The following is a 27,266-nucleotide window of genomic DNA, read 5'->3' as shown; positions in this document are numbered from 1 at the left end:
TCACTAATTTGTTTTATCTTGTTCCTTTTTTTTTCTTCATTTATCTGCAACAGTTACAACGGTGGACACAGTATCAACTTTATGGACACTTCTTTCACAATGGACAGCCATGGAAGCTACCGACCTAGCAACAGCTACCAAAAACTACAAAACTGAAAGGGGCTGATCCAACACCTAATCTCATGAATAGCCTATAATGGTCTAATTCTTTCCTAATGTTATTATATCTGCCAACTTATACCTTATTTTTTTTGTGCCAATGAAAGCTAAAAGGATATGGAATGGTAGTTTCTCATCTGGATGATACATTTTAGATGATTAATTTTTCCAACACAACCCAATTGGGTATTGCAAACTTGTGTAACAAATGGATACCTAACGTTACGTTACGTTAAAAAGTGCACTTGATATGCAAAAATGACTTTATGAAATGACATATTTCCAACAACAGAAATAGAAAATGCTGGAGAAACCTTTACCGTCGCTACTAATTTTGAAAAAAAAAAATCAGAAAAAAAAATCAGTTCTTGCATTGGTATCAGTTACTTTTACGTACTGGCTGCATTTCACAAAATCTCTCTTCAAAATAAAAATAAAAATATTGCCCTTGAATGAAACCAAGTTTCAAATTTGAGTATATTTCTTTGGTATACCACCATGGTTGTGATCATTGTTAAAGTCCATTACTTGACTGGTAACATAATTTCATCTATTACTCCTGTGTTTCTAGACAAGATCTTTTGATAGGCACCTTTAAGGTCAATTATTTCTGCAACCATTATAACTCTCTTGTGTCATTTGTAAATGAGTGGGGGAAAGTTTATCTTTTTGCAACCGATACATCACTATGCACAGGTAAGTCTACGGTACTCATATGTATTACAAATGAGCTATTAACCCCAACCCACACATCACCAAAAGCTGTACAGACTACTAAGCGTATGTGCCATTCCCAGCAACGCCACTCACACATGTACACTCATTGACTGATGCGCACACACACACACACACACACTCCACTTCTTAAACATTGCTTAGTAATAATGGTGAATCAACCATGGCCTTGCAGTGATTACAGGCATGCATTTTTCACTATTAGTTTGAAGTGATCCAAAATGAATGAGTAGAATGAGAAGTGTGAACGAGCAAATGTCTTTTTCTACCTCACCTGTCACCTTTACAAAATGTTTTCATATTTGGACTCTGTCGGGGAGAAGATTGGCCAAAAGCAATCAACCAGCATTAATAATGATCTGGACCTAGATAGGCAGCCAACTTTCTGGACTACCAGTAATGTGCAAGAAACCCTACATCACACTGCAGTTGTATCTGGTGTGTGAATAGATGCTTGCAATCTTCAATATTTTGGCACTTTGATCAAATGGCTGTTCAAAAGAAAATGGATAATGTCCTGCATACCAGCACTGAATGGACAATGTGAACAGCATGTAGCATTTGATGATCTTGCTAACATTACCCAGAAAAGATTATTGGAAATCATTATGTGTATGACTGTATGTTTCCCATGAAACACATTCAGAATTTTCTTTTGCTCACATTGAAACATGCTGTTAATTTTTTTCTCTAACTTCCAACCACTTCTCTTAAAGGACAAGTTCACCTTCATAAACATAAGGATTGAGAAAATGCAACAATATTAGTAGAACACATCAGTGAAAGTTTGAGGAAAATTGGACAATCGATGCAAAAGTTATGAATTTTTTTAATTTTTGTGTTGGAGCCGCTGGATGAGGAGACTACTACAGCTTGTGAGTCATATGCGTACAACAATATAAAGAAAATGTAAAAGAAATTCAACATATTTTCACTTTTTTCGCATGATAAAACAGCACTTGACTTGCCTCTTTCTAAAGGCAGGGGGAATAATATTACCCATAACATTTGTCGGTAACGAGTCAGGGGAATGTGTACTTTTGTCAAAAGATGGAATTTTGTGAAATTCTCTTTATATTTTCCTTATATTGTTGTACGCATGTGACATCTAAGTTATTCATACACTGCAGTAGTCTTCTCATCCAGCGGGTACTGCACAAAAACTTCAAAAATTCATAACTTTTGAACGGATTGTCTGATTTTCCTCAAACTTTCAATGATGTGTTCTACTAATATTGCTACATTCTCTCAATCCTTATGTTTATGAAGGTGAACTTGTCCTTTAAAAAAAAATAATAATAATAATAAATAAATAATAATAATAATAAGTATAAACATTCAACATTCTGTGCAATTCAATTGACAAGATTCTTGTGATACAACCCTGTTGGCACACCCAAGATTGTTGCATCCATGATGTATGACACAATACATATCAACCTCCAGTGTTATTTGACCACTTGGATATAAACAGATTCTTTTGAATACCATGTGACCAAAATGAAAAGATACTGTCTTTCTCCCAGCCCTTGCCATGATCTGATTTTTGGTTGGGTGTGGGTTCATGCATGATTTTGGGAGAAGGGCAAGGATGGTTGGTTAGGCTAAGTTAATGTAACATCCATGCATTCATAAATGGCACGTATGCAATGCATGTACAATAAATATCCATCATGCATCTTTTCAGCTGATCACATGAAATGATGACAGTAACATTCCAAGTACAGAACAGGTTTGACATGAAAGATGACTACCCTTACACAACATTTGCAATTACAATGAATGACAGTTGATGCTTTTGATGCCCTGTGTTTTTGAAAGGTGCTTCAGCTAAGAGTGTGCAAACTACTGACATCATTTCCTCCATGTTGGTGTGTACAGCACATGATAAAAACTCTGCTACTTCAATCAAGATTATGAAAATATGAGGAAATGAAAGTGAATTCCACACAAGGGTGCATGAAATCAAAGACCCCCCCCCCCCCCCAACTGACCTACTGACAGGACTACAAAGAGCATTTATCCGATAAATATGAGTTATGGAATATTGATGATGTCACAGTTGTCTCTTAAGTTTGTTCAATTTTGGCATATTTCATTCACTGCTAATGACACTACTTTGTGACACTAAGTTTCAGTCTTCAGAGCATTCATAATCACACTTAATTTTGTCTCAGGACAGCTTTTGGTATTTGGTTTTTTCCCAGTGAAATATCAGTTCAGATCAGTGACACTTTCAGAAAGTGGAGTGAGAGTATGGCATGCATATCTAATTACTGAAAGGATATCACAAATGCCGGCACACGCCAATCTGCCATTTTTGATGCCTATGTTTCATTATTAGTATGGATAGAAATGCTTTTGAGAGCTGGCTGTTTGAAACAAGACTCTTAAGCATGATGTCAAACGGAGGTTAGGAGTATCTTGACTTCACAGACGTAAATGTCCTACATATATTGTACATACCAGGAATTGAGCAAGGTGAATATTTGGTATTTAATAATAATGCTATCAGATTTTTTTTTTCATACAGAAACATGCAGCATGTCACTTTCAGCCATATTTTGGTAAATGTTTATTCATTGATCTTCTATTTATCATTTCAATCCAAAATGTTTTATATTGGGCTAAGGATATTTTGGTAAGAATGGTCCTGTCTATCTGGAATATGTGTTAAGACTGTATGTCCTGAACTGATAATTTCTTGTTGTCAAGTCTATGTGTGTTAAACATTCCTTCTTGATCTAATCTTTGGTGAGACATTTAGATACTCTCCAAATTCTGTCAGTCTCCATTCAGATGGCTTTTACTTTCCCAATTATTAGTACTCCACAAAATCACTCTACTCCTTATCAATAGCCTTTGAAAAACACTGGAAATGTATCACATCAGATTGCCACTCTTTCTCTTTTTTTCTAGGCTCCTAAAGTAAATCAGCTTTGTCAATACAGTATATGTGACTCTGTATAAAGCAAAGGCCATAGAAACTTCCATTAAGAGACTTTCTTGCGAGAGCCTTGAGAAAGCCGGTACGATGAAATGAAGCTGCATTTGTTGTATCCTAGGCACACTAAAGCCATCCTAAGATCCCTGCAGGCACATTCAACCCATCCCCTACCAGGGTGCTACATAAATTTATTTTACCACTTGTCCGATTGGGCAAGCAGATTTTCAAATTTGCTGCAAAACACTTGCCCGAAAAGACAGTCCAAAATATAAGAAAATCATATAGTCAAGGGCTTAATAAAACAAAATCATTGGAATAAACAGCACACATTGATTCGCACGCTTAAACGCATTGTAGTAACAAACTCTGTCCGATCAAGTGTTGCCATTGCATTGCATTGCATTAGAGCTTCTACATGTAAGTGTTAGAAAGCTGCTGAAATAAAATGTAAAGTGCGTTGCATCACTACACAGCCATTAACTTTGGGCTTTGTATGGTTAACTTTGTGGGTTTGTTATGAGGGGGTATCAAGTGAAAAACAGGTGGATTCAAAACTTTTTGCTTGTCCAGTTCAGGCAAGCATTTGTTCTTATTGTTCAAAAACACTTGCCCCGGGCAATCGGGCAAGTACTTATGTAGCACCCTGCCCCCACTTAATCATGACTGTAACTTTAGCTATAATATCCTTAATATCAGCACTGTAGTGAAGTTGGTATTGTCCTTCCTTCAAACAGTTTACATAATCATCAATGACTAGTGGGTCTAGTTTAACATGAGAAATGGAACCCACTAAAGGCTATAGTTACTGTGTTCACCACACTAATAAAGAAGAATATTACGTTCCCAGTTGGCTAGAAATCCCTCGCTTCTCGTCATGATTATTGCAGTAGCTGTGAATGCCTATCTTCATAAAATCTTTTTGAAACAGCATCCTGGAAAGGGAAGATCGACTACTGCCTATACTCACTGATGGTATCTAGTCTTCCATCCTATGAATGCATTGCCATGCATACAGTATCATGCGGTTTAAAGAAGGGGTGCACTTACACATCTGGTAAGCTGATGTAGTTCTGCTGGACCAAGCCTTGTTGGTCTCCATGGGAACCCTTCCACCATGTTTCATCCACTCTCTGGTAGAGCTTCAGGGTGTCACCCTTGGAGAAGGTGAGCTCATCTGGAGACTTGCCAAGGTAATCCTCCTTAGCTGTAGCTATGATTGGATCTATGGAGTGATGGGAGTAAAGGTTAATGACTGACCAGAAATATTCACAGACACAACTCATTATTAGAGAGCTTTAGATTTGCAATGCTGATGTTGAACAAAATGATTGTGTTGGCTGTTCTCTTCTCTTCCTGAGTTGCGTTACAAAGTAGCGTCAGGTTACACAAGGACACAGCCTACACAAAGTAAAATGCCCCCCCCCCTCCCCCGCCCCCCGGATCTGTGAGTGGACGCGAACATAACCGACCGTTCAAACTTGGATGATGCCAGGTCGATTTTCACTAGAAAATTTGAGCATGCCCAAAACAGGTTTTTCCTCTGTTCGTCCAAGTCGCAAAAATCTATAAAAGCTCCCTAATAGAAAGCACTGAACAACGTACAGTGTATCCACATTTCCTGGCATCAGTCTACAGTTAGTAACACAGCTGCTTTTTTACAGATCATATTTCACTCATTAATACACAAACTCCTTTGCTACTGTTATTATCAGTTTGAATTATCTCATCTTCTATACAACCAGATGTTACTAAAATCATTTCATATACCACTAAATTATTTTTAAACCATTATTCTGGTACATACCAGTACTTAAAATCTGTTAGGATTACAAGAATCAGAGAGAATGTGTTAGAATCCTGCACACATACACTCAATTGAACCTGCTGTCAGGTTGCCAAAAATCCTGCAGCTTTTTGTTTCAATCAATATTATTTCTATAAACATCCTGGAGGGACATGACGATTTAGTCACTCATCTACATGAACCCTCAACAGGATGCAGCCTTTCACTCTTTACGCTATCCTATTGAATATATCTATAATTTGCTTTCATTTTATTTGTAATATTAACATGATAGTTATGTGTGATTGCAACATCCGAATCATAAACTGACTGACTAAAATTGCAATTGGCAAGCAAACACTTAAAGAAAATTTTGCAGTGCAACTTTCTCTATGTCCACAGATGAAACTAATATTTTGCAAGTAGCATTGTTTTCACAAAAGTGAAGTGCCACAATAGAAGAATGAAAAGAGAATGAACAAGTTTTCCACTCTATTGTTTTAGCACTTAGTTGTATTTTAACCGCCAAGTACTTTTGTAAAGCTAAACATTTGACAGCACAGTCCTGTGTGCTTGTGTTATTCACTCCCAGCATTTTACCCTTCTAATGTCTTCTCCTCACCCTCCAATGCTTGGTATAATATTGGGGCGTTATGAACAGTGAGAAGCTGCAGTCTGCAAATAGCATTTCTAATGAGGTTTGGATATTTAAGGATAAGCAAGGTTGACTGTAAAAGATATTTATCGTCGCTGGGGTGATAAGACCTTGTATCTGCAATTTTGATGAAAATGACTTTCTTAGATTAATAGTCAAATAATTGGTTAAGTGATGTCCTGTCCAAATCCCAACTGTCTTACTTAAAAAATGAAGCCACCACGGCATGTCAAAGGAAAGGCTATCCCATTCACTATAGTGCTTTGGCCGCCATGTTTTTTTACTCTCCTGAACATTTGACATTTTGTAGATACGAGGTCTTATCACCCCAGCGACGTCATGCATACAGAAAATTACATCCTTAGTTTTCCACAACATTTGAATCATACTGAAGTAACCATTTGCATGACCATTCAGAAGACAATAAAAGCAGACTTTGGAGTGGGATGGAACTTACTATCATTGGTGCTGTCTGTCTCATCAATCACTGATTCTGGTATTGTTTCCAGGCTGCCTGTTGGACTATGATCAAAATGGGGAACAAAATGACTGGACATTAAGACTAATAAGTACCCTACTGTGAGATGAACGTCAATGAAAACTGTTACTCACACATTACAATATGTGATTTCATTACGTCAGCAGCAGTAATATCAGTAGTTGTAAAATAAGCATTAGCAGAATATGCTGCAGTGTCACTATGATCACTACAGTCATAAGTCTTTATATTAGTAACAAACCATGATCACTACTGTTGAAAGTTTTTTGCAAGTACTCCAGAAATACATACTCTAGAAATTTAAAAACAACCTCAATCTGTTTAAAAAAACAAGGCTATGAATAAAAGAACGACAAAAAACTGAGTCAAGGCTGCCTTCAGATTGACAAATCACAGCATCCAAATGTATCACTATCACTATTGAGTTGTTCCACATAGCAATAACTGCTGAAAGCTGCAAATATACACTCAATATGTGACTTTTGATTGTGGGGGTATATAATGGGTTAACCAAATTTCAATATGCATTTGGGCATTCATATGCACTTGTACTTTTACTAGTAATACTCATGTATCAATCTTCTTTATTCTAGAAACTTAAAGCTTCAGTAGCCTAATAAGCAAACAATACATTTTTACAGTTGAATCATTCCCTATCCAACACACTCATCTGATTGAGGCTACTGAGCAATCATCAGTAATGTGCCTTGACTGCAGTCAGTATGCATGCCTTGGAAATGCTCAGCAAACATACCTCAGGTCTGCATTGTTCTCCATCTGGAAGAGTGGACCCGGCTCTGAAGGGAAGATCTCATTCTGGAAGAGGATCATGGTCTCCACGAGGTCATTGATGTTACCCTGGTAGGCAACCTCGTCGTAGCCATCTGGTGGTCTGATGAGGGTGGGCCCAAAGCAGAGGGCAAGGTTGTGTGTGTCCATCATGTGTTCATCACTGTACTGAGACAGTCTGGCAAAACAAGAAGCAGGAAATTCAGGGACTCTTCTCACACTAGCAATACATAGCTCTGGCACTAATGCTAACTCTTGCCCTGCTACTTTTATTGGTCAGCAGCACTACATGTAATATTTTCTTGCTTCTGGTTGCCTACAGATACACTTGTCTGACTAATCAAAACAAAGCAATAAACCACAATTTTACAATAAAGGCTTAGCGTACTCTCAATGTGAGCTGTCCTGTTATCTTATACAAATGATGCACAGGATAGAGTGCGTTAGTGGAGGCGTATAGCGCACTCGAGGGTATTTACAATTGTGAAACATGCTTGAGGCGAAGCCGAGTGCATGTTGCACTACATTGTAAATACCCGAGAGTGAGCTACGCCTCCACTAACGCCACGAAATAATACTGTGCATCATTTGTTTTATAAAATGGGTCGAAAATTCGAAAACTAACAGCATTTTTCAGCGTTTTTCTCGTACCTTTGTGGGTCAAGACGTCCGAAGATGTTCGTCCCAAACATTTACACACGTCACGCTCGGAAATCCCGCACATACAGTATAAGTATGATGGGGGGTTGGGTTTCCGGACACTTAAGTTCCCGCATGAAAACTTACTTATGTTACATAGAATATGCACCCTTTACCTTAAAGACTTGATATAGACTCCTCATATAGGCCTACTAGACAACATACTCTGAAGACGGCGTGAGAATTAACCTGTTAAATCGCTGGATTTGCCCTTCAAAGTGACTCCATGTACGCATCTGGTCCCACAACGCTTGGTCTACTGTACTGTACAAAGTGTACGTATAAGAGTATACGTTCGCCACACATGTTATGCACAAGGGAAGAAAGGCCAGCCGGCCCGCAGCCCGAACTAGAAGTTGTTTACAGGATTGACAGCGCGTACTGTATGCATGCAATTCAAAGGAGCCGCCGCGCGCAGACGATCGGCAATAGGATTTAACACGCAGTGCGATGGGACTAGAATAACCAAAGCACACGTGACTCATTTCAGCGCTTCCTATTGGCTACATTCTTGAACCCATTTTATAATACATATTACTTCTCTCTTCTGTGAATCCTTCGTAATTATTTGACAATGTGGATTTCTACTATCAGAGAGAATAGTCTATTCTACTTTGTACAATAGAATTCATTCCATATAAATCACAATCCCTAGCAGCAAGACTTGTTAAGAATACATGTCCCCCACTTAAGTCCCAGAGTGTAGATGATGTCACATGGCTTGCATGCACAGGTCACTCCCATTATAGCTACAGCTGTATGTCCTCGGCACGAGCAGTTTTCTTTCGTTATATCGAAATTTTGCTACAGCCCAACAGTAAAGTATATAAAGATATAAAGATGATACTTTTGGGAACTCAATTTTTACTTCATTGTAACGAGAATTTCATTAGAACCATGTCTGTTATAATGGGAGTGCACTGTATGATTAAAGGGATTAGTTTTGGTTGAGATAGGGATTCAGGTTTTAATGCTTTGTGACATAATTAGAAGCACTTATATGAAATATCAAAGAGCATACTCATTCTAGAATTAAAAGTTTACTTTGATGAAAATTGGTTTTAAAATGGCTGAGATATAATAAAACAAAGTTGTCCTAATAAAAGTTGGGACCATCCTCTCCCTGCCTGGTGGTAGATCTGTCATAATGGAATCACAGACAATCTCCATGGACACACTGGAACAACATACTCATGATGATTTACGGCTGCTGCCAACAAATGCTTAGAACACACACTATTGTTACAGTGAACTGTAAAAACACTCTACCATGTGTATTTCCTATTAAAATAACATGGAAGAGAGACCTTGCTTAATGCAGAAAGGAGTACTATATGTTCTTTCATGTCCAACGACACTAAGCGTACACTAATGGTAAAACCGACACAAATCTAAGAGAGAATGTTACAGAAAGGTGTTTGTTTGATTGTTTCCTCCACTACACGTCCGGTGCTTGCCTTGTTGATGGAGCCATGACTTTTACAATCACAAACTTCACCAATAGGTACATAAAACGGGAGAGAAGTGAAGTTTCAACACCCAACACCACTATTTATTCTAAAACTAATGGTTGATATAATGGTGAATCTGTGTAAATTCTCTATTCTACCACAAAGATATTATACCCTTAGAATTGTCTTGACATTACAACATTCTTTCTGCATATCTCTAAAGTAGTTGACACACATGTATGTCATGTGTTTACTTTTGATGTGTGTCACGACTAGTAATTCTTACTGATGCAATCCATGAACTTGTCAAACTTGTCCTTAGGGAAGAGTGGTTCAGGAAGCTCTCTGAAGTAGGCCTTGAGCACACTGGCCACCACATTTACATCTCCTTCCTCACCCAGGCCATAGATTGGGTCTTTGCCTGGATATAGCACACACAACGACATAGAAAAACAAACAAAGATAATTATCTCACTCCCAGCAAACTGCAGCCCACAGCACTAATTACACCCTCATGTAAAGACACATTAGTTTGTGAAATATCAACTTCCTTTAATATTGTCAGTGAGACCACCTCTGGAAAGAAAGAACAAAAAATAAATAAATAGAAATGTCACTATGGCAACTGGTATGCCTCCGCCATATCACATTATTCTCACAAGAGGTCAACAGTAAATATTGCCAATGTGAGACAACAATTTCACATGATGGCCAGATAATCATTATTCGGTAATCATACACCGATTTTCAAGACAATACTTTGAGCCATTTTCAAAATATGGAAAACAAGTGAAATTTTAGTATTTTCACTTTTGACCTCACAGTCTAAAATTTTCCCTGCATAATCCCTGTGTGACAATGCATTTACAAATTGTATACCTCCTACAAATGCAAGTGTATAAAGTACATTCAATGATTTCTATTAAAGGTATGGAGAAAACTGTGCAATTTCAGCATAAGATTTTCACCATTTCAACTTGACCACTGACCCTTGACCTTTGATCTCTGACCCAAGAACTTCCAAAGAGAATCAATGTCAGGCAATACACATAGAAGCACAAAGTTTCATGAAGATACTTTAAGCCATTTTCAAGATATGGAGGAAAGAAGTGAAATTTTAGCATTTTTATGTGACATTTGACCTTATGTCCCAAAACTTTCCATGAAGAATCCACGTCTGTACATGTATACACTAAGTTTCATTAAAATGAATTCAAGCATTGTAGAGATATGAGGAACACAGTGAAATTTTAGCATCTGACCTTGACTTTTGACCTTGAGCATATACGCCCATTTCAATGGGTACAACTTCTTTCATTCTTACATACATAAGCCAAGTTTCGTTTGACTACCTGAAACTGTTCTCAAGTTACGTCCTCCACAAACTGATTACGGATGCACAGATGGACAACCCACAACATTATGCATCCAGCGCCACTTCATGAAGGAGACATAAAAACAACCCTAATCCTTTTCATCATGAAACACTATCTACACTAACTACTGGCCACTTATCAGATTTCCTGTTCAACTTTCTAGCGTCCTACAGTTGCAAGTTCGCTACGCTTCTGTGACAAAATACACTTTAAAAAAAAAAACACTTTGGCATTGTCCAGGATTGTCTGCTGCCTTACGAAAAGGAAACCAAAAGATTTCGTAGAATGGGTGTTGGTTTCACTCTCCCACTCATTAGTCCCATCAAGTGGCACAGAAAACAGGCTCATGATCAATCACACATCAATTTGTGTGGCTATAGTATCATCCACATTACATGCTCTGGCAGTTGTCAGGAGGCATAAGATGAAATGTACACACTGCATCATGCCATGAATATTCTGCAAACTATGAGTGTTCATTGTTGTTGTTGTTTTTTTAATAAGATATGAAACTGCACAATCTGAGAGCTTACACTATAATCAACTCAATGCACATTTTCTGCAGAGACTTTATATGTGCAGTATACTGATAGTAGGTTGTTGTTGTTGTTGGTTTTTTTTTTTTTGGGGGGGGGGGGGTGGAGGCAGATACTGAATATATATGCTCAAGGAAGGTTAAAACATGGTAGCTGTTATTTAATCACCCCCCCCCCCCCAAATAAATAAAGATGATGTGTTCCTCTCTCCATAGGGTGAAGTGTATAATAACATTAACCTCCAGGATCATACATGTAACATACATGTATCAATAACTGAGGAGTGCATGTGTAAAAACTAATAGAATGTTCAAGATAATGATTCAGGATGAAGGTTCTACGCAAGGGAAGGAATGTACATTTAATACAACTTCTGTTGTCTTTAAACCACTAAGAAATTTAGACAGCACAAGATTCTTTCAAAGAAAAATGTTGACTATTCTGTATGAAATGCTTGGACAGGAACTAAGCATAAAGGTAAGTGTAATGTGTTCAAGTTATTCGATAAGTTTGCATGGACACATACATAGCAGTGTGATGATGAGTACAGTATGTTGTGTGCAAATCTAATGTGGTACACTGATACACCATATTGTGGCCTGTACTTTGTCGAAGAAGAAGATTCCGAAGAAGACTGCAGTCTCTACCATGAGGACATGCACAATTAGGCAAATCTGTACTTAAACATTTTTTACCTATGCTCTTGGAAGAAGAATAACACTGTTAAAATTAATGACCGTTACAAAGTTTGTCCATACATAAACAGCTTTCACAGCATATCTGCTTGTTTTTTTTTCTTCATAAAAGAAGATATTATCAGAGATATGACATCTTCATTCAAACCGTTTTGAAATGGAAGGAAATTCTGTGATTTCCTTTTTATGTCAGTGTATGTGACAGTATGTGTGTGCGTGGGTTTGTGTCAGTGAGATTTTCCTGGACTTGGCGTGGCCGTTCACTTCTATGCAGAGAAATGACATCAAACAGATCTATTGTGTCTTTAGCTAGTAATCAGCTATGAGGTAAGACCTACCCCTCTCAAACTGCTCCTTCATGTCATTGATCTCCAGATGAGAGCCTGGTAGTCGGAAGATGCCATGGTGATGGAGGCCTAGAGAACAAACAAACAAATCATCAGCAGGTAAAACATCATCCAATCAAGTCATTTTATATCACTGTCTCTTACAAAAACAAGAAGTAGAAAAGCACTTGAAGAGCAGATCTCAGCAAAGCTCATTTCCAACCATATATATGTATATATGCTAAAAATAGCTAAATTTCACAATGATAAAGAATCCTTTCTAGTACAGTGTCTCTGTTAATTTCTTGCTGTGTCCCTAGCACCTCCTCAAATACACACAGCTTGAATTCCGTAGTTGATCCAGATCACTACTAAAATTTAATCATCTGTTCCTTGAGTCTTTATCATCTGTTCCTTGAATCTTTATCAACTTTTCCTGAAAATTATATTCAAATTTGTCCACAACTTTTTGAGTGGTCAGACTGAAGCCCAAAGTTATCATACACAGATATCGCACAAATTCCAACATGTATACTCACCATATACTGTGATAAACTCTATGCAGCTTGCAACGATAGGTGGGATTTGAAAGTTGCCAGACTGCAATATAAGGAAACAGAGGAACAACAGCGTTACTATTGATGATGATGACGACAATGATTATGACCAGCATTTATATAACACCATTTGTCAGTTAAGAACATTAAAAAGGCACCCAGCTCCCATCTGTTTACACAGGGCTCTAATACATGGACATTCTACAGTCACATGTGATGAAATATACAGCAAATATACCACATAAAGCTTATAAAGTCTTTGCTAGATGAAGTCACAGAAAGGGCTACTCTTCCCTACTACCATGCAAGTAATGTGTGCTGCAACTCCTGACAGGCTTTTCTTAGCACGCATTTACCAAAGAACTTGTGACATTATGCCACAAACAGTTCTCAAGGCTCAGTATGATTCACTAGCCCACTACAGAAAAAAAAATTGTAGTCTTTTGTCAAGGAGATGGTGCAAACATTCCAGGGATGCAAGATTGAATACTTCCATCACAAGGATGAGAGGAGCATTACATCATAATTGCTATTAACACTGACATCCTTCTTTCCCTTCATATAACATTGTATTTCATGTGATGTTCTATCTGTACTCACATCCAGGTACTGCTGCAGATCTCCCCCAAAGAGAGGCATGTACACAGAGCCTGGTCTCTCCCTCAGCTTCTCCTTCTTAGGAACGTGATTCAGGGGTCTGTGGATAGAATATCAGTGACATAAAAGCTATCTGTAACAGGTCCTCTTCAAACAACAATCTACACATCCACAGAAACACATCCATATACCAGTACAACACATCATCAGTTGAGCTCAAAATTTTCATTACTGGTACTTGGTATACTTTGGATCAAAAGACAAACTAGTGAATAGTTTAACTCTGATGATTCTTTCTATGCAAAGAGGAACATTTTTGGTAAACACTACATTCTGACAAAATGATTCAAAGTTATTGAATCTACTTCATCAGTCACTGCTAGAATAATTTAATTTTAAATCCTCAACACTCTGTGAAGTAATGTCATAAAGACAGATGCTGCCTAATAACTCCTATATGCCACAGAGAGCTGTGTCTCAAAGCCATCTGACAGCTGAAGGCAAACATTCCACAGGATATCGAACTCCACCCCGACCCCCCCCCCCAGCACTTTCATTCCAATCAATTTGGAATATAGTATTATTTGTGGAAACATACATCCTCTTTTATATACCTCACCTCCTTTTGTAATCTAACTATATTATGTTCTTTGCATGTCAGCTTCTTGACACTTGAGATGGAACATGGCATCCCACCTTTGTGACAATTTTCATGCAGAAAAAAAAAGTTTTATTTTTACTTCTTTCATAACAGTTTAATTAAACTATGCAAGACTGTCAGGGAAAACCTTGCAAAATATCTTGACATATATTCTATTCCTAATATAGTAGATACAACTGACAAATGCAGATGTATTGACATAAGATAAGAGATTGTGTTTAGTAGTGTCATCATACTCCACTTTTCTCCTTGGTTTTTGTATCTGTTCATCTTTTTAATAACCTTGTGAGAGAGAAGAGTTTCTTTGTGAATTTTAACACCCTGTGCAAACATGTTACATGACAAAAGGTCAGCAGCAAATACATACCTTGAGCCAGAGGTGCCACTGGATTCATGGGCTGAAAAAAAAATTAACAAAATCAGACAATTCAATGAGTAATCGCAGCCAAAAATGTTATATCAGCACCATCCTCTAAAATGGCCAAGTATCATCCCTGTAACAACCCACTTTAAAATTTAAGATTGTCATTTTACTTTCATCATATAAACTTCTACCTTTCATGAAATTGTCTTGTTTTTATAAGCAATTTTAACACTAATACACATCTTTGGAATCTAGACGGTGGGAATTCACCACGACAATGGGAGTGAAATCCCTGGAATAAAATCCAGACCTAATACCCACCATCACACTTCTCCACAGATGAACTCTTTTGTCAATTCATCAAATGGAGAGAAACACTCAGGTGACTTCATAAAGCTAAGATACAAATTGTAGCTAGTTTTTAGAAGACATAACATCTCAAATGTGGCAACTTGAATACACCTGTGTTACTTTGTTAATCTGCAATTAAGCTTCTAGTTTTCATATAAATTCATATGTATTCGTACGAACTTTGCCAAATTTGTGTGTGTCTTTTTTTTAATCAGGATTTTTTGAAAATTCAACAAGCTTTGGAACGCCTGAAGGGCATTCTGCTCGTTGCCACAAACTGGCAACGGTACCATGCAAAGACTTCCTGAAATACCTTACTCATGGTCATTAAGTATCTGAACATGAAAGCTTTATCTCAACGACTCTTAAGGAACTCTACAGCAAACCAAACTATTCCACTGCCCTGCATTTCACACTTCCAACTCCCTATACTGTCTGGAGTTCAAATTCCACACATGTGATGCTATCTTCGCACAAAATGGACACAGTTGACATGAAGGGCACAGAATTGCAATAAACATTGACAGTAAAACCCTACCATCAAGTTTCTGCCGTCAGAGGAAAGAGACTCTACGTCTATCTTACCTGATCCCAATGCTGCCTTCATCAGCTCCTGTCTGGACTGCATACGTGCCAATGCATTCCCTTTCTCAAGGTTCTCTTTGAATTTCTGATATGGAGGAAGAAAAGAAAGAAAATATGATGACCTAAGTCTGGGTTGGTTAACCTACATCTTGCATGCTGCTTGGACAATTTCTTCAGTTTTCCCTGGATTGTTTATCTGTTTGTAGATTACATTCATGCACACTCTACTGCCCATGATATCGAGTGTAATAAAACCTGAAGGTTTTATTTTTCAAGTGCATTGACACGATTTTGCAATACAGCTGAAGAACAACAAACAAAAATGCATAAGAGAATCATCTATTTCATCAAAGAGAGTAAGAAGTTAGGAAGTTTAACAAGAATCTTCACACTTTTAAAGACATACAGGCTTAATTGTCTATTCAAGAGCTGACATCCAATGATCTTTAATCTACTGTACTTTCCCAATCAAGCGTCACTGACGTCACACATAATAATGCATCTAGAAAACAAAAACATGCATATCACAAACTGCATTCACTGGCATTAAGGCCGCACAATTTCAAACAGAAAAGAAAGTTCCAGTGCTGTTCAGCAGGAAGCGTTGACGCGTGAGACTTACACCGAGAAAGTAGAGCTCCTTCTCCTGGTTGCTGCGAGGTCGCTTCATGGAGGGCACCCTCGACAGTTCTGCGTTGGAGTCGTGCGCCTTCAGGATGCGGAACTGTGCCTGCACCTCCTCATCAGCCAGGTTTGTAGTGTCGTCTGCCCACATCTTCTGCATGTCTTGTAGCGTCTTCATGATCTACACATCAACGGAATAGTGGGTCAGGTAGGGGATACGCTGAACTGATCTCAATCTAAAATTTTTACACATTAAAGTCACTAAACTGTACAAGCTGTACGACTATGGTAAAACCAGAAATTTTCCTTGTGCATGAAACTTTCAAAAATTTCACAAAGAGCACAGATCTGCAAAAGTAAGATACGCAATAGAGTGCTTTTTTTCTTCACTGTTGCAGATCGATAGGCAAGGTTCACGATGTATAAAAGTGCACAGTTTGTTATTTCCAGTATGTTTAAGGTACACTCAAGAGGAATAAGCAGTTACACCTTCCAAGTAATGGAATTAATCCAATTCATACATACGAGTACTGTATGTATACACTTGTGCATGTTACAGCTCAAGTCAGGCTGAGTAATAATTCTGAAGTCAACTACTCCTATGCATGTTTAGTAGTGCGCATTCAGTTTTGTTGTGTGTTTTATATCAACCAGCAGTGCGTGTTCAACAAATCCGTTTTACTAGTACATGTAATATACTTGTGATTTTTGCATGGTCAGCAATTCATAAAAGTTTCATGCCACGGATGTTTTTGGTTTTACAATTAAGTTTCCCATGATGGTAAGCTACACACCAACAATTTCCACTAATGTAAATCTGCACTAATTAGTTTTGATTCATCAGGCAGTATTGCAATAATCTTTCCAAAGTATAGAGAGCAAACAGGTTCTATCATGAGAAGAAATGCTTGACAATAATGAGAATATTAGAATTTGATGTAATACATTAATAGGGTTTTGAAGTATATCAGAGTCAAGGGTTTCACTTATTACAACTGATTATGATTGATGATGTACGGCAACATTTTTATATTCAAGATAATGAACAGTCTCTGTGGCAAGTTAGGCAGATACATCTGTGTGTGGTTATGAGACAAGGCTTGGTCATGAGACAAGGCTTGGTCATAAAAAGGATTTGATCAATTTGCCAGGAATTGGTTATGACAGCACACAGTGAGAGTATGCAGACACAAATCAAGCATGCATATATACTCCATCATTTTGCTAATTGCCCACGCACAGAGACTATCTGGGACACAATGTATTTTGACTTTGATTTCTGCACACAGAAGGCAAATGTTTGTAAGAGGCTAGAATCCTATCTAGGTTGGCCAGTATGCCTTCTTTCACCTCCCACACTTTAAGTCTGGGTGGCAGAATCTCTTCAAACACAACCCTGGCACAGTACATAGTGTTCACTGTCTTTTATCAGAGAATTTCAGGTCACGTTTCATTACAAAAGCATGCAGCTCCTTTGTTTCATGCAGTCTATTTGAAGGCCTGACACTGCATTTGCTCCTGCAACAATGTTTCCAGTGTTATTTTCTCCAAGGACTTAGGGTTAGGGTTGTAATAAAGTTTCAGTTATAGTTTGATGTGAGGATTGGGATAAGGGCTAGGATTATGTTTGTGGGTAAGATTTATGTTTGGCTTAGCATGCAGATATTTCATGAGAGCAATTGTTGCACAAACAAATGTCATGGAACCATTTGAAGGATATCAACTAACAGGAACGCATCTTAGTTGTGCCTACACATGAGGTTGGCAGTAATTGTATCCAGATTTCTTTATCTTTGTTTCTCTGATAAAAGTCACCTGCGACACGAAAGCAAATATGACATGCTGCTGTGACTAAAAAAACAAACAAACAAAGCCAATCACCCCCCCCCCCCATACTACAGGCAAACAGAATGACAAAGGACAAAGTACATTTCTCACACTGGTAAGTTGGGAAAATTGTTCCGTTATTCCCATTTTGCTTATCATGAGCTAAAAGAGCACTCCAGTATTTGTTTTGGATTGAAGCTAAACTCTATTACAATCTGGGCTGTACACACACCCACACATAGGTATGCTTGCAAGTATATACAGTCAGACAGAATGTGCAGAGGGAGGGAGAAAGAATACTAGAATCCTTATGATCAATCAATTTAACTAAGCAGGCCTAATGATACAGTGCACTCCCGTTATAACGAACAAGATTATAACGAAATTCCGGTTACCATGAAGTACAAATTCAGGCTGAAACGTTATCCACTCTATTTTTTTTTTTATTGTTTATATGTTCTGTTATAACGAAATTTCGATATAATGAAAGAAAATTGCCAGTCCCGAGGACTTCGTTATAATGGGAGTCCACTGTAATGCTAAACTTGGGATCACTTCAATAATTTGAGGTCAAACATCCAACAGACCTTAAATATACTGAACAAAGTTATTTCTGTTTATAATATACTGCATGACACAATGGACACAAACATCTTTACTTCAAACACTGAAATTTTCATACTATTGTTTAAACTACCTTCTACAATACATAATATTGGGTGTACAATGTATGTCACAGCTAATACAGAAAATGGAAAATAACTTTTGAGTGATCCATTTGATACTAAGTATTTTTGAAACAGTAAAATCATCTATTCCTCAACAACTTCCTTCTGAAAAGCGACAATATTGTATAAATACATGTATAACACTTTGTCCATTTACCTTTCTATTCAATACTCATTTATGTATTACTCAATGTGCATAATATACATCATATCTATATGTTACATCTATTTGTAGATATTTTCCTATCTATATTTCCAGTAAACAAGGATCTCTTCATCTACTACACAATTTAATGACAACAAGGATATCCTATGGTGTACAAATATTGGTTGGCACCAGATCCTAATAGATTCCTAGAACCCCACAGACAGATGACTGTACAGACCATACTTCGGATGAAGTAAAAATCCAGTCTCTAACTGCAAAATGGGCCGCCAGGTTTCGCTCTAGCTCTCTCGAGTCATAATTATCTGCCGTTAATCAGGGGCAACCTCTCCTTGCCGCTCGTTAAAACAAAATCAAGGTTCAATTCGTTACGGTCTAGGAACACTGATTACCCTGCCATCTCTCTCATCACATATATGGGAAGACATTACGCTGTGTGAGCGGTATCAAAGACGGCACACCAAACATATCATGTATGCTTCCACGAGCGCACATACAGCCAGTCTATACACACTAAGCTACAAGATCAATAACACAGATGGAGAAGTGCACTCTCACAAGGCTAGATTTCTGACAGGGAATATGGCTTTTGAGGGAGACAATAATACAAAAAATAATACTAATTTTCATTATGATATTACATTTATTTCAATTCATAGTCCTGCTGAATGTCATGAAAATAAACTGAAAATTTGAGTGATGAATATCATTGTATATTGTATATGTGCAAGCATAGTTTTCATTTTCAATTGCATCTGAAATCCAATATAGGCCCTAAAGACAAGAGGATCTCCCTATGAATCTCATTGTAAGAATACATTTTTTCTTTGTCTAGGATACATCATCCTCTCTGTAATTAGTTGTAGTAGAACCTTTCTCAACCTAGGACTCAAAACCATGATGTGTGCATGTAGGGGGCTTTCACTATCATACAAAAAGCAAACATACAAACAAACAAACTTGTTTTAATCATCTTTTGAAATGCATTTCCAAAAGTATTTAGAGTTACTGGGCATGCATACACTTGCATAATTGCCTTGCTGACAACTATTTGCAGATGAACATTGCATGCAATAGCTGCGTCACAAGTACCAATTCCTGTAAATCAAATGTGTAACTCTCGATATGCTGCATATGTTGTATATTATATGTACACACCACTGAGGAAGTGAGTACATGTTCAGGCAGACTCCACCTCCCCAATCGCTTCTAGAGGTCAGACTATGAAACTATCAATGCAAACTATAAAGACTTAAGCACTTGAACAGAATTGAAGTTTGCATTTAGATTTAAACAAGAAAAAATACAAATTAAGACTAGCATGAATTGTGTTTAGAAACATGTTTTATACAAGTAGTCAGTAAAGTGTGAAAGCCCTAGCTGTGGCTCTGGCAGGCCCTGGATGAGAGGCACAAAGGCAATTCTCATGTCTGTGATCCTCACCACCACCCCTCTGGTATCGTGATTAATAAATGGGGAGGGATGTGGTTCAGCATGACTCCCATCTGGAGCTACTCATGGAATAATCTACGCCGACATTGCAGGTGTTCCATTCTCACTGATGGCTTTTCAAGATGCCTTGCTCCCCATGGGTGAGAGGAACAGGGGGAGCGGTAGCCTTTTGACAAGGCCTCGTGGCTGAGGAATGAGACTAACTCGCCGCAACGAGTATCGCGTGCAAGGGGTGAACGCGAGACCAAGTGGCGCAGCCATGAGGCCTTTTGAAACTTAGGTTTTCCCTGCCACTTCACTATGTACGTGATTGTATGAATTGTTCATGTTATAGGGCGGTATGGTTCAGTCAGTAGCAAACCTGTATCACAATCAACCAACTCGGGTTCGATTCCCATTGAGTGTAAATTGCTCTGTTCCTCAGGTAGGACATTTAGTAGATGGAGTTCACAAGTGTGACGGATTCATGACTCACTCACGTAAAAGATCCTACTTCATTCATCACAAAGAGTGGGTGCTAACATGGTAAACTTGTCCTCCTGCAAGTCTGCACCAGAAAATGGGCAAATGATGCCAACCCCTTGCGGTTTGCTCCAGGTGACTAGCAATAGCCAGCAAATGGTATCAACCATCAACCAGGCACATTGTGCCATACAAAGAAAAAGATTCATGTTCTCATGAATTAATCATAGTGGTATACTATAGTATGAGCTGATTTCTAGGCTGCGCTAGAGAGTCCCGATGAGCAAGCTACAGTATTTGCATGCTTATGCATATTTATAACACACTGATGTCATTGTGAGTAATGTGGTCTCTGGTTGGTTGCTACCTTTTGGGTAGCAAAATCGAGAAGAAATAAAGTTGTGAAATAAGAAATTCATGTCAGATTATAAAAGGGGGCTGCGCAACTTGGTCTTGCACTTACTCGTTGCCTTGAAGTTAGTCTTTATTCCAAGCCTCAGCCAAGAGGCCTTGTCAAAAGGCTAGGGTAGAGGGAAAACAATGATGTCATCTCAGGCTGCTCAAAATAAAAAAAATAGTTCTCTACTAAAGCTAATCTTGCCTTCATGTTACCAAAGATCAACAGGATAATTGAGCCCAATAAGCCCTTATATTTATATGGTTGGAGATTATCTTCACAGCAGCTGTATAATCTGCGACATTTCATCAAGTACTTTCACTCCTTACCCGTGGTCTGTTTGATATTACACTGACTTGATACAAAGATATCTTTGGTCATTCGAGCAAACATTTCTTTATCTCATGCATTCATGATGAAGTAGCGATCCACATGGATCGACTGTGCAAAAATTGAAATTCCTTTCAGAGTGACGGCTGCCCAGTTTGAGCTCAGTAAGAGTCCCAAATGTTTGCACATCACACTCAAAGCTTGGTACATCACCCAGCAGTCGAAGTGGGGAAAAAAAATTATGCATAAAATTTTGTCTATTCCAGAATTTGCCCAGCACGGCCAACCAATCCCAGACAAATCTATTTGTCCGCCACTCACTCACACCATTCACCCCAACTCTTCTCGTCTCTTCAAATATTGACGCAGGAGAGGAAAGTTGCTCACCTCATTCGTGTCTGTCTCTAGGTGCTTGATGCGGCCACTCAGATTGTCAGACTTTGATTTCAGTTCCTCGGAGAGCGGGTAGATATCGGCCACCATCGTGGTCGTCTGAAAACCATGAGAAAAGATGTGGGAAGACTGATTCACATCTCATCTCACAAGGCACAAAGTGCATTGGGAGTGGATGCAATGCAAGGACTCGGCGGCACATGCTGGACACACTCATACACTGCATAAAGCTGACGAGACTTCTGAGAATGTGTTTGTTCAACTGTATTTGAACAACATCAGATAATGCTATAAGCTGATGGATGTGCTGTCCCGTCAGATGCAAATCATACAAGTGTAAACAATGATCTCAGTTGCATTTGAATAAATGGAATGTCATTTTGAGATGCCTACCTAATTACTTTTAAAACTGATATAGATGGCAATTAGCACTGGTAAGGGAAAGATATCTGAGTTAGTATTCACATCATTCAAAAGCCTCTCTTTAAGGATATCTAAAGAAATATCACATTTAACAGTAAAAGATAGCAAATACTATGATGACTACACTGGAGCACCATTTGCACTGAACTTATGGTGAATGAAATGCTTGTAATATTGAGAGGGTACATTTCATCTATGAATCAAGAGATCTGCTTTCAAATCAGCCCTGGGAGAATGAAGGGAAACATACATAATTCTGATACTATAAAATCATAAAACATGATGCTTCAACAGACTCTATCCTATATAATACCACTGCCATGAAACACTAAGAACTGTTATTTTGACTTTCTATCATTTTGGCATTTAATGTATTCTTGTATTTCTCTCAATTTCCGTATGGACACAATGAGTGCAGGACAGCCACAGCCATCTACATACTATGTACAAGTGGTGCACTCATTAACAAACCATTCATTGTTATTTGTTATTAAAGGACAAGTTCACCTTCATAGACATGTGGGTTGAGTGAATGCAGCAATATTAGTAGAACACATCAGTGAGAGTTTGAGCAAAATCGGACAATCTGTTAAAAAGTTATGAATTTTTGAAGTTTCTGCTCAGTCACGGCTGGATGAAAAGGCTACTAGCTTGTGATGTCACATGAGTACAACGATATAAAGAAAGAATAAAGAAAATTCAACATATTTCCATTTTTCTCGCATAACAAAAGAACATCTGACTTCTCTCTTTCAGAAGGCAGGGAGAATAATATTACCCTTAACATACGTCAGTAGCAAGTCGAAGAAATGTGCACTTTATTCAAAAAGTAAAGTTTTGTGAAATTCTCTTTTTGTTTTCCTTATATAGTTGTACGCATGTGACATCATACACTGTAGTAGTCTTCTCTTCCAGCAGTTACTGCGCAGATACTTAAAATATTCGTAACTTTTGAACGGATTGTCCAATTTTCCTCAAACTTTCACTGATATGTTCAACTAATATTGCTGTATTCTCTCAGTCCTTATGTATATGAAGGTGGACTTGTCCTTTAATAGCTTGAGCAGGGCAAAGAAGTTCATATTGAAGGCACCTATGTCAGTGAGTGCTCTTGGGTACTTTGATTCGGCTGCATAGCACACATTCAGCAGGCATAATAAAATGTGTACACTGTCAGTAGCCATGCCATGACAATCCCTACCCAGAGACCATTGGAGGGGCTCCTCAGTAACTCACCGTGTCTCCTCCGTGGGGGATGAATTGGAATGTCTCAGGCGTGGTGAAGGCATGGCGATGGGTCTCCAGGAAGCTGTCCTTGTCCTTTGATGCACTCATGCTGCGGATGTTGAGCTCCAGCCGCTGCAGGTCTTCCTGCTGGAGTCTGAGTAGTTGGGTCTGGGAGGCCTGGAAGGCGTACAGCATCTTCTGTGTCTTGCGCACATAGCCAAGGTCTAAGCACTGATTCAATAAAACAAGACAAATATCACACTTTCTATAGATGCAATGGATGAAGCCTGCTTGAACTACTAACAGTTAGAACATACTTCTCAGAAGGACTCAAAATTCATCTTTTACCTTCTTGAATTTGCTTGCAATATATCAAAAGGGATTACCAAGAACCTTGTCTGGCTGACACGATTTGCCCGGGTAAGGAATTGTTTTGGAGTATTTTGAAATCATAAGTGCAAAATGATTTCAATCATAGTACATGACTTTATTCCTGAAGCTCCCTCCCAGTTCAGCAGTGAGTTGGTAGACGATATAAGTAATATGTAATGATCAAATCATGCCCTAGTACTTCGTAGTAGCAGCATTAAATCGTATCCAGCTAACAAGATGCTTTTTATCAAAAGTGTGCATTTATTGTTGCAAATATTTTACACTTTACAAGGCTACTTTATAGAACAGCAACTACCTGGTGCATGTCTGCTGGTACACATTGTACATGTTCTCTTCAAAACAACAGTAAATTCAGTAACAGTGCAATAAAATGATAAGATATGTGTATATCATCGAAACAAATTTTAATGTCACCATAAAACAAGAGACCCGGGGGTCACACGCTCACCTGAGTATCGCAAGTTCACCTACCGTGCATTCTTGCAGACTCTTACCTGAGAACATTGGAAACTTGTGGTGGGGGTAGCTTTGAGAATGGGGGCATGGTGTCCATTTACATATTCCATCACACTGGTAAAAATACCTGCCAAGTACACTGTACTTTATAGAATGTTGGATTATGCAGCTTGGGAAAAAAGTCTTAAAGCCCTATCACTTCTGATAAGAACTAGAGAAAAATATTATTTAATATTCATTAATTTAGGAGGTTTGGACCCCTGGGGCCCCCAAGGAAAGCCTGGTGCCCATTCAAACACTTTGAGATCTTATTCCTATGGGAATGCTACTTGACGAGTTTGGTGAAAATCCATTATGTTGTTTTCAGCAAGAAGATGAAAATTTAGGCCCGCATTTGGACACCCCCATCCCATCCCGCTTCCTTGGGTTCCAAGGGGGTGGGGGGGCACCCCGATTCTCCCATGAACAAACTTGAAACAACAGTCATCAATACACTGACTCATTGTATTAACCCTAACTAGGCGGGGGGGCCTCCCCCCTCGACGTTCTGCGCGATGTATCGCAATCGCAAAAAGCTATCGCCGCAACATTTCATGACTTTTTTCTTTCAAGTCTCCCGCATCTTTTGACACCAAATTTGCGACGCCCGGGCGCGCGGTTCAGAAGTTACGCATAAATATGTACATGCATGTCAGACCAAATATTGCTCAAAAACGTGAATTCGTGTACAATTTCAATGCAAACTGTGCTTACAGGCAAATTTCATAAAAGCATGATTATTTTGGTGTTTTATTGATTAAAATCAATGAATAACATATTTTCTTGTTCGAAGCAATGTCGCAGACAAATTTCATCGAAAAAACAATGAAAAACATAAAGTTGAAAAAACAGAGAAATACATAAGAAATGCAAAAAACAATAAAATACTTAAGAATTTTTTCTGATATCACAATTTTTTTTAATTACATTTGCTAAGGACACTAAAAAGAATACCAACACAAAAATTGTGCCTGTTTTGAGCTTTATTTTGTGATTTATACCAAATAGTCTGATTTCATGCATCATTATGCATAAATTAGCATAATTTAGCATAAATGATAATTTTTTGAAAAATTAACTTCAAGGTATTTTAGATTACATCATAGGCAATGTGTGTGCCAATTTTCGTCGCAATCGCACGGTCGACGGCCGAGATCTGGAGGGGGGGGGCCTGGGAGGCCCCCCCCCCCCGGCTCGATCAGCTACCTAAATAGCCGGTCTAGTTAGGGTTAACTTACAGTATATGTAGCTCAATCACTTCCAGTTCTAGAGAAAATCTGTAAAGATTCCTGACAGGAGGGGGGTGGGACCCCTGGGGCCCCCCAGGTGGGGCATGATGCCCATTTGATGGAATTGAGATTCTATCCCCCTAGGGATGCTACCTGCCAAGTTTGGTGAAAATTGGTGATAGGGTTTTCAAGAAAATGATGAAAATTTACAATTTCGGTCCAAATTTAGGCCCCCTGGGGCCCCCAGGTGGGGCATAGTGCCCATTTGATGGTAATGAGATTCTTTCCCCCTAGGGATGCTACCTGCCAACTTTGGTGAAAATTCATCATGGCATTTTCAAGAAAAAGATGAAAATGTACAATTTGGGCCCCATTAGGACCCCTCCCCACCCCCCTCCCCTGGGTCCCAAGGGGGCACCCCTGATTCCGCCATGAACAAACTTGAAACTACAGTCATCAATGTACTAATTCATAGTATAAACTTAGCTCTATCACTTCTGGTTCTAGAGAAGAAGATTTTTTAAGATTCCTTAATTTTGGGGGGTTTGGGCCCCTCTGGGGGCCCCCCAGGTGGGGTATGGTGCCCACTTGAACAAATTGAAATCCTATCCCCCTAGGGATGCTACCTGCCAAGTTTGGTGAAAATCGGTCCAGGGGTTCTCAAGAAGAAGATGAAAATGTAAAAGTTTACGCACGACGCACGATGCACGCCGGACGTCGGACGAAGAGCGATTGCAATAGCTCACTTGAGCCTTCGGCTCAGGTGAGCTAAAAAAAAACAGTTCCTGAGATGTAAAACATGAATGTACAATCTCCAATATGCAGACATGATAAAATGCCTGATATAGCACACTCATTTTTCTTGATGCTATTTTGTTTGTACACCAATGCAGTTACATAGATAGGGTAGGTGTCACCAGTGTAAAAGATTGACAGTTGTAGTAGGTATATCAGCTGCTAGTTTGCATGGTACTACACAAATATGTCTAGTCAATGAAGGTCCCTGTGTTTTTGCCTTATCTACCCTGGTTGATCCAAGTGAAAAAGATGGTATGTATCACAAATATAACAGGTGGCCCAATTTCAGAGTCACATCAAGAAAATATCCTGTTTTGAAGCATGTGTCTAAATATTATCCAGTAAGCCCACTAAAAAGGAATGCTTCCCAATTTGGTTCTAGGCATGATCGCAGTCATTGTGTGTGAAGGCTGCATGGAGCCCATGGCTGACCATGCATTGCAGCTACAAAACCTCATGTGTGGGCTGCCAAGATGTTCCCAACACTGACTCGCACAAAGGCAGGCCAAGTTTGCGGCCACAACGTATCCCCCTCCACAAGGTCATTCACCGAGAGA

The 27,266-nt window shown here is 38.7% G+C and overlaps 1 protein-coding gene across 1 annotated transcript in view; it reads right to left on the bottom strand.

The window, feature by feature from the left end:
• The window catches only part of LOC139741743 (SLIT-ROBO Rho GTPase-activating protein 3-like), a 112,600-nt gene that overhangs the window by 7,141 nt on the left and 78,193 nt on the right, over positions 1-27,266 (bottom strand). The window contains exons 7-20 of the mRNA XM_071652328.1: positions 23,804-24,025; positions 22,139-22,243; positions 16,388-16,570; positions 15,766-15,850; positions 14,833-14,863; positions 13,808-13,904; positions 13,190-13,250; positions 12,663-12,740; positions 10,004-10,138; positions 9,380-9,405; positions 8,420-8,432; positions 7,533-7,815; positions 6,737-6,801; positions 4,889-5,063 (exon numbers count right to left, since the gene is read on the bottom strand). Coding sequence (XP_071508429.1) covers positions 4,889-5,063; positions 6,737-6,801; positions 7,533-7,815; positions 8,420-8,432; positions 9,380-9,405; positions 10,004-10,138; positions 12,663-12,740; positions 13,190-13,250; positions 13,808-13,904; positions 14,833-14,863; positions 15,766-15,850; positions 16,388-16,570; positions 22,139-22,243; positions 23,804-24,025 — 1,559 coding nt within the window. The remainder of the gene's footprint in view (positions 1-4,888; positions 5,064-6,736; positions 6,802-7,532; positions 7,816-8,419; positions 8,433-9,379; positions 9,406-10,003; positions 10,139-12,662; positions 12,741-13,189; positions 13,251-13,807; positions 13,905-14,832; positions 14,864-15,765; positions 15,851-16,387; positions 16,571-22,138; positions 22,244-23,803; positions 24,026-27,266) is intronic.

This window comes from Diadema antillarum, unplaced genomic scaffold, assembly GCF_040938485.1.
Source record: "Diadema antillarum isolate AM-2024a unplaced genomic scaffold, OU_Dant_1.0 seq00000950_RagTag, whole genome shotgun sequence".
In the NCBI taxonomy this organism is placed as follows: Eukaryota; Metazoa; Echinodermata; class Echinoidea; order Diadematoida; family Diadematidae; genus Diadema; species Diadema antillarum.
This window is presented reverse-complemented; position numbering and strand designations above follow the sequence as displayed.